The sequence below is a fragment of the Limulus polyphemus genome, unplaced genomic scaffold (assembly GCF_000517525.1).
Source record: "Limulus polyphemus unplaced genomic scaffold, Limulus_polyphemus-2.1.2 Scaffold75, whole genome shotgun sequence".
Classification (NCBI taxonomy): Eukaryota; Metazoa; Arthropoda; class Merostomata; order Xiphosura; family Limulidae; genus Limulus; species Limulus polyphemus.
Genome location: NW_013665685.1, coordinates 686599 through 695407, shown reverse-complemented (window position 1 = coordinate 695407; position 8809 = coordinate 686599). Strand labels below are relative to the sequence as shown.

Below are 8809 nucleotides of genomic sequence, written 5' to 3'. Positions count from 1 at the left end.
CGAATTTAAACACACTAAACGCTTTGCTACTTTCTTTGCTTGTGGTAACAAACACACTAAACGTTTTGCTGCTTTTTTTTTTTTTTGCTAATGGTAACAAACACACTAAACATTTTTCTATTTTTTTTGCTAATGGTAACAAACACACTAAACGCTTTGCTACTTTCTTTGCTTGTGGTAACAAACACACTAAACGTTTTGGTGCTTTTTTTTTTTTTTTGCTAATGGTAACAAACACACTAAACATTTTTCTATTTTTTTTGCTAATGGTAACAAACACACTAAACGCTTTGCTACTTTTTTTGCTTATGGTAACAAACACACTAAACGTTTTGCTAATGGTAACAAATACGCTAAACGCTTTGCTACTTTCTTTGCTTGTGGTAACAAACACACTAAACGTTTTGCTGCTTTTTTTTTTTTTGCTAATGGTAACAAACACACTAAACATTTTTCTATTTTTTTTGCTAATGGTAACAAACACACTAAACGCTTTGCTACTTTTTTTGCTTATGGTAACAAACACACTAAACGTTTTGCTAATGGTAACAAACACACTAAACGTTTTGCTAATGGTAACAAACACACTAAACGGAAACAAAAAAGTAGCAAAACGTTTATTGAGTTTGTTACCATAAGCATAAAAAGTAGCATATCATTTAGTGTGTTAGTTACCATAAGCAAAAAAGTAGCAGAACGTTTAGTGTGTTTGTTACCATTAGCAAAAAAGTAGCAAAACGTTTAGCGTATTTGTTACCATTAGCAAAACGTTTAGTGTGTTTGTTACCATAAGCAAAAAAAGTAGCAAAACGTTTAGTGTGTTTGTTACCATAAGCAAAAAAAGTAGCAAAACATTTAGTGTGTTTGTTACCATATATGCTACTTTTTTGCTTATGGTACAAACACAATAAACGTTTTGCTACTTTTTTTGCTTATGGTAACAAACACATTAAACGTTTTGTGTCAAAATAAATTAACAGTTAAAGTTCGTTGTGATTGGAATTTATCAAAAAGAGACAGAATTCAGACCTTAAGAAAGAATAGTGTTGAGACCGAAACGGAACGGCTTGTTTCATTGTTAGTCATTAAAATTTCGTTTTCTGATACATGAAAGCTGTTTCAAAAGTTTCGTTTAGTCCTTTTTTTTATCATGAGTGCAAACATGCATAAGCTCAATCAACGCTTTAAAATTACCTCTTTGTAAAACAAAGCCACATGATACTTCGTCATCATAGAGAATAATGATTGTTTAAAATATTCAAATTAAGATGTATTAATCAGTATATTTCAGTGTCTTTGTTTTTCATTGGATTCGCTGTCTAAACCCAGTGTTGTTTTTCCTTACAGGAAATGTCAAGAAGTGTGTCTTCAGCGTTTGGGCTTTGCCTGTGGCTTATATACTTTCCTCATTCTAATGCTCACAGATCACAGAGAGAGGTGGCACTGCAAGAACTAACATTTCCGGATCATTTGTGGTATTTTGGTTCCAGTGGAAAAATTGTTCCATTCGGATACAAAAGTCGTAACGCAGGGGTTCCAATAGAAAAGTTGACAAAAAATAAGATGATAGCCATTCTCAGAAATTCCATGGGTAATCATCAACACCCTATGGCCGTAGGAGACAACAGAAATCTTATTTTCGATGCTTTTGTTCGTCAACGGCCAACAGCTTCGTTGTTCAGGAACTTACCATTCACTAATGCTGCCCGTTACAACACTTACTTGGACACCGATTCAGATGTACGACTACGACGAAAATTTCCGGAGATTGATTCACGCGGTTTCGACGAAGACGTGTTTGACGAAGGCTTCGGAGAATGGTCTCCAATGAAAAGGGGAAAATAATTATACAGAAACGTACCTTGTTTGCTTTGGGAGTCGAGAATATTGACCTCATGTGTGTCTTATAAGTATACCATTAGATTAAAAGTCAAGTACCCATCATTCTTTTTTATCAATTTAATATCTGGAGAGAAATGTGCTTTAATGGTCAGTCATCAGTTTCGGAACTAAACATAAATCAGATATTTCACAAATATTATCATTAGTCTCTTTACAAATCGTTTTCACTTTAAAAACAATTAATCTTGACGTCCTGCTTACCTACCATTATGATAACAATACCTAATTTAAAAATATGTATAATATCAACTTTGTTTCGCTGTAAACATAGATTATCTGTAATATTGATGTAAATGACCAATGACTTATGGCCTCATGTAGTTTGTTTTGTTTTTTCACCCCAATGTCTTAATCTTCTAGATGTAATGAAATTTCGATTGTTATAAATGGAACATAAAATAATAAATACTAAACTGGTTAAGAAAGCTTTTCTTTTTCTAATTTGAAAAAAAAAAATATTATAATACTTTCCTTTATTGCAACAATGCTCCTATTTCACAAGGATATCTTCTTTTACTGAAACAATGCATTTTATTCGCAATTAAATCTTTCATTACTGATAAATTGTTCCTAATTAACAAGTATATCTTCCTTTACTTTCACCCCAATGTCTTGATATTCTGGATGGGATGAAATTTCGATTCATTTAAATGGAATATAAAATAATGAATACTAAACTTGTTGAGAAAGCTTTTCTTTTTCTAATTTGAACAAAATATTTAAAATACCTTTCTTTGCTGCAACAATGCTCTTTATTCACAAGCGTTTCTTCCTTTACTGTGTTGCCTATCTGCTTGTTTGTTAATTTCCGGTAGAAATTCTTTCCGAGGAACTTCGGCGATACAAGTCCTTTCTGGTTTAAACCAATTTATTCTTTCTCGATACAAACTTTTAGTACACAGTAATTTCTCGTCACTTTAAATTAACTATTTTTATAATACACGCTATAAATCACAACAATTCACAATCTCGATAACAAAACACACACTAGCTCGAAACAGAATCGTAAAGTACCCAAATCTCTCTTCATTCAATCCCATAGGCTTTCGCCACCAGGCTTATATACTAAAAAAGAGGGCGTCCTGAACAAATTCGGTCTTCCCCGATAATTCCTGATCATTCGAGAAATTCATCACGTGTTACCAGCGTCACGTGACTTCCGCTGTCGTAACAACTGGAACACTGCTCCTTACCAATATGTTTTCCTTTATTGAAACATTGCTCTTTATTCACAAGTATATCTTATCTCTATGTGAATGATGTTTTCTGATCTTTAGTCATGGCACAGTTGCTACTTTAATGATAATTACATCATATAGTTAGCAACTGCATGAATTTATTAAATATTATACAATTCATTTCTCAAGTGATATTTTTTAAAAACCTTCTTATGTTTAAAATGGACTGGGCATGGCTAAGTGAACTATAAATTCAAGGTTTCTCAGTTCACTACCAGTTGGGTGTGCTATAAGAATGAGATCTAAATACAAACGTTTTTAACGAATGATCATCTAAAACCAGGACTCAGTAACTTTAGGAGGTAAGTAATGTACAAAGTACAAATTTCCGGGCTAACAACGAAATATTGAAAAAAAAAAGCTTTATTTATATCCATTATTATAAAAACTACTTGTTTAAATACTCAAAGAAATTTACGTGAAAGAAATCAAAAGAGACAACAAGTTCAATAAAAATAACAAACACTTATTAAACACCATTAAAGGGCAGTTGGAAAATTTTCGTCACGGACAAGTAAGACATACTGACACAAGCCAAATTATAGTATACATTAAGTTGAACAAATATAGATCCAACACTATTGTCTTGAGTAAATATTTGAACATTAATTCTCAGACTTCAATGTTTAGCGTTACATATTCTTAAAAATACTTAAAATCACGAAATTGAATAATGTTTCACGTTTAAGCTACTTCTTTGATTGTTTGTACAGTTGAGACTTATTAGATGTCAACCTAATCTTTGGATATAAATAAAACTCATTTGAATTATAATTAATCAACCTTTGTATATTTTTCTAAGTTACAAAATGAAAATCTGATTTAAATCATTTCTCTAAATTAGGATGGATTTTTATTTTACTTTCCTCTCAGGGCCCTACCTTGGAACGCTCATAGAAAGCTCATTTGCTCAACCATTTCTCTAAGTTATAAGGGATTTGTTTTATTGTTTTACTATCACTTGCACACCTTGGAAATATTATAGAAACTTCATGCAAGGTATTATATAGGGATGCTTATTTTCTCTGGGTGCTGTGTCAAAGGAGAAGGGATTTGTTTAGCTGATTATATGGCTAGTAAAGATGTATCTCTTAGCTAGTTTTATCGGAATTTACTGTTGTCCACTTTGTACATTAGAGAATAGATGTTTTATTTTATATTTCAATTTAAAATTACGTTGTTACAATAACACCCAATATTAAATATAAATCGGGCAACATTGTGCAATAAACTTAATTTAAAAATATAGACAACACAAAGTTTACATTACACAATAAAATTTAAAAAATGTTACATGTTTCTGTAGCTTCCGCTACCATCATCAGGAGTACAAATCTGTGCCAACAACGGTTTTTTTATATAAAAAGTTTGAATAGACTTCGTACGCTGTTTATCCGCTAAATAAACGGCAGTTACCCTTACTAGTTAGTTTTCGATCCCATACAGCTAACACATTGCGCGAAAGAAAATAATTACAAGTTTCAGATGATATTCAAACGCGATTTAGACACATGTACATACAAGAAATTTACAAAAAACAAAAACAAAAGAAAGACATGACGACAACTGATTTTTAAACCTTGTGCTACAACAATCTTAAAAATTCATTATTTTATAACTATTATTCGCGTCCAACTGTCTAAGTATAGGCGCCTGCCAATCGACAATAAAACCTAAAGTTTAAAATACGCTTCGTACGCGAAGAACAAGGGTAATAAAATATTACCCTCTTTCCGTTAATTATAGGTACTGGATCCCACGATTTGTTAATACTTTAGAGAATAGTAAAAAATGAAAAAGAAAAAAAAGTTAATACAATTATGAAAGGAAAAAAAGAAAATAAATAAAATAGCGACAAGCGAAGACAGTTAATTTTTACACTTATTGATGCCACAAAAATAGACAATTAGGCCTGAAGTTATTGGTGATAATGTATCAAACGTTTGCTAATAGTAATACTTTAGGCAAAAGTAAAAAAAAAAAGAAAAAAGAGTTGATACCATTATGGAAGGAAAAAGAAAAATTAGTGAAATAGCGACAAATGAAGACAGTTGGGTTTTACACTTCTTTGCTTTAAACCTAAATACCACAACAGCATTATTTAAAGGATTTGTCTATTTAAAATATATAGCATTCTCATATATACAGCATTTGATTTAATAATGCTGCATATGTGGAAGAAATCTCTGGGCTTTGGCACATATGGCACAGCACGCGCTTCGTATGCAGGATGTCGAGGATTCAGTCCCGTCTATATCCATTTTTTCCCCCTAAAAAATGATTTAGTATGTATATTGTACGCGAAGCACAAGTTTATTCCCTATTGTGTATTAACACTAGTTCCTCTCTGACCAGGTATTATTTGTTTCCAACTTCAGTGTCGAATATGTAATGGTGTCATCTCGAAAAGATATCAGATCGAAAAATAAATCAGCGAAATTGTAAATATTAGACTTACAATCACTGGTTATTTTCTAATGATTTATGTTAGTAATTTACTTATAAGGCTTAATAAACAGCTATCTTGACTGGTTGTCCTACTATCTAGGATGATTGTCCAACTACCTATGTTAAGAAAATTAAAATAAGTTCAGAACTTAGTTCTATCACTATTATAGGTTAATTTTGTTTAAGTTTGTTATGGCTATCTAGTTTAATCAAGGTAAATCCTACCAGAAAATTATTAATATTATCCTCAATATATTATGAATGTTATATAATAATATTGAAGTATTACTTACTTTAACCACAACCATCTTCTAGACAAATCTACCTCTCACAAAATAAGGTATTTAAAATATTATTTCAATTCCATTAACAATAAAAAGCTTGAGAAAGTGCCATTAAACAATGATTTAAACTGCATATAAACAATGATCTGTCTTACATCTTCAGGCAGCGGTACAGTAGCCAATTAAAAACAAGGAAACTGAATGAAGCCATTACGTCATCACGCACTCAAGAGCTCAAACTAACATTGCTCTCAAAAATACAGAAGCATTTCTTAAATAAGTCTTCCACGGATGCTTACACAATAAGATAAAAGAGTCAGTGGTCAAAGCCAGATGCACAAGCTAAAAATTGAATAATTTCAGCAAGCCTACAAATCTCTAGATAGAAAAACAAAATTGCGTGATAAACACCCCTGTATTGCGTCAAAAGTGATGAGGATATTCGTAAAATATTCACAAGGGCTACCTGTGCCAGCCATTCTTTTGGAAGTGACAGAATAGAGGGATGGCAGGTAGTCAACACAACTCACCAATAACTCTTGGGTTACTCTAATAAAATAATTGTATTTGACTGTCAATTTTATAACGAGTTCACAGTCCGCCACGCTAACCACTAGGCCACGCTCGTACCTGGCATGAAAGTGTTTCTAAAAAAAAGTAACTATTGATTGGTTTATTATGGACTGCTCCTGCCTTCTGTCTGGTGTTGAAGGTACTTTCCTAATTAACTCTCAGATCTAATGAATAACGCAGCACAAAGTCCGAAACGTCGTCTCCAGAAACGGTTCGTATAAAACCATTCAACATGTGAACACATTAGCTATTATTTTATTTAAAAGAAAATAAATAGTTGTTCTATTTTGTTTATATGCCTTAAACTGTGAAAAGAGCACGAAACAAATCTTTGTGTCAAAACTGGTTTGAGTGAAAGAAGTCGTTGCTTATTAAGTATGGCAAAAATGACATCAGAAGTCTCTCATAATAGTATAAACACGCCAATATTTGAGGGCATCTAGTGTTTAAAGCGTGAACTATTATTGAGTGTGTCTGTTTTTACCCGATTGTTAGAAAGGTGCTAAACGCAAACATGCTTAGTACTTTTTTTAGTTGGAATGTTTGTTCGTTTGTAATTAAGCACAAAGCTACACAATGGACTATCTGTGCTCTGCCCACCATGGGTATCGAAACCCTATTTCTAGCGTTGTAGTTCCGCAGATATACCGCTGTGCCACTGGAGGGCTTTAGTTGGAAATGCAGCTCCTATTCTTTAATCTATGAAATACTATGTGTACTACTTAATATATTCTTCATTTATATTTAAAAAATATTTGGAAGACTCATCAGTTTATAACAAACGTGATTCCTCCTGGCCAAACGAGTGATCGTGATGCAGAAATTCATAAATAATGACTACCTCTGGCATACCTCTTTTAGGTCAAGATCATGCCACAATATTGTTATCCTAGTAAACAAACCTTTTTTCAAGTCCTCACTACCTTACACCGAAAGTCTCTTTGAACATATTTCCCAGAGGAGCTTTAGGTTTCAGTGGAGTAGGAAGATGTTTAGCAGTGAGGGGGAGGGGAACCAGTTGCCTGGTGTGACATGCCCTGAAGCAAACTCACTTGTCTCCACAATTTATAAGTGCTCGATGACGGTTGGTGAGCGGTATGGCTTCCATGCATCAAAGAAATTACTGTTTTTACTTAATTCCAGAGACAACACGAGGTCGACGTTTCCCTCTCTCTCTGAAAAATAATTGTTTTGGGGAAATATTTACAGGGTAAAAAATATGCAGTGCTCCCCCTCCTCCGTTTCTACTCCACTGTTGTTGGTTGCCGCAAGTAAACTGATTCAATAATTCTGTCACTGAGTAAAGCTCGACTCCTGCTCAGTCTGAGTTAGTGTCCATCTGTGCAATTATGTATGAGTTGTTATTGTGATCTGTATAAGGTTTTTTGATTATTTGTTTATCAGAACACGCATACACATCTGTTTTGTATAAAAGGGTGTGCTTTTGGTATAATATTTTTTCGAAACAGATCAACAGATCAGACTATTTCTCTGCACCTGGTGTAAAGTCACGCCTCGTCACGTGCCAGAAGTTATATAGCGGATAACTTAGGGGATTTAGCTTAACCCTAAATTCACATACTAAACCAACAATGCAAAATAATCCTCATAATGAAAAATAAATATAAAAATGTTAGCAAATAATGTTAATTAAACTAATATTGAAACTGATTGCGAAACGATGCTCAGAACGTTACTAATGGATCCAGTGGAGGATTTAAGGTTGTGTGGGACCAAGGGGCTAATAGTTTTTGTGGGCCGTACATCCCATGTAATTGTACATAGAAATTGATTGATCGGAAATGAATCACTTTTGGTGGGCCCCATTAAGACCATAGGCCCTGGGGCTGAGCCCCCTCTAGCCCCTACCTAAATATGCCACTGAATGGACCTTCAATCATGAGATCTGACAGCTTAATTCGTCAAACATGCCACCTTACAGTTAAGACACTGGCGACATGTCATCTTTTCAGGTGAGTCCTGTTTCCGGCTTGTTAAAGCTGATGGTAGAATTTGTGTTCGTCATTTGCCTGGAGAACAGATGAAGGAAGACTTTTTTTCCACAGGGAACAGACAGGAGGTGGTACAGTATTACTTTGGGCAGCTATTCATCATGGTAGAAAAACTGCTCTTCCAGGGAAACGTCAATGGCGCCTCCTACAGGCATTACATGGAGACGATATTTCTGCCATATGCAAGAGTAAGGTTTGGCAGTAACTTTGTGTTCTAGGTTGACAATACCACTGCCCACAGTGCATGTATTGTAGAGGATTGTCTCGAACAGGAGGACGTTACAAAACTGTCATGGCCAGCAAAGTCTCCAGATTGTAACCCATTAGAGAAATAGTTGGGTCGAGAACTAAG

General features: G+C 33.9%; 1 protein-coding gene across 1 annotated transcript in view; it reads left to right on the top strand.

Moving 5' to 3' along the window:
* Positions 1–1987, top strand: part of LOC111087725 — a 6063-nt gene extending 4076 nt beyond the window's left edge. The window contains exon 2 of the mRNA XM_022395359.1: positions 1348–1987. Within this exon, the coding sequence (XP_022251067.1) occupies positions 1351–1845 (495 nt within the window). The 5' untranslated portion in view covers positions 1348–1350 and the 3' untranslated portion in view covers positions 1846–1987. The remainder of the gene's footprint in view (positions 1–1347) is intronic.
* The last annotated feature ends 6822 nt before the right edge of the window (positions 1988–8809 follow it).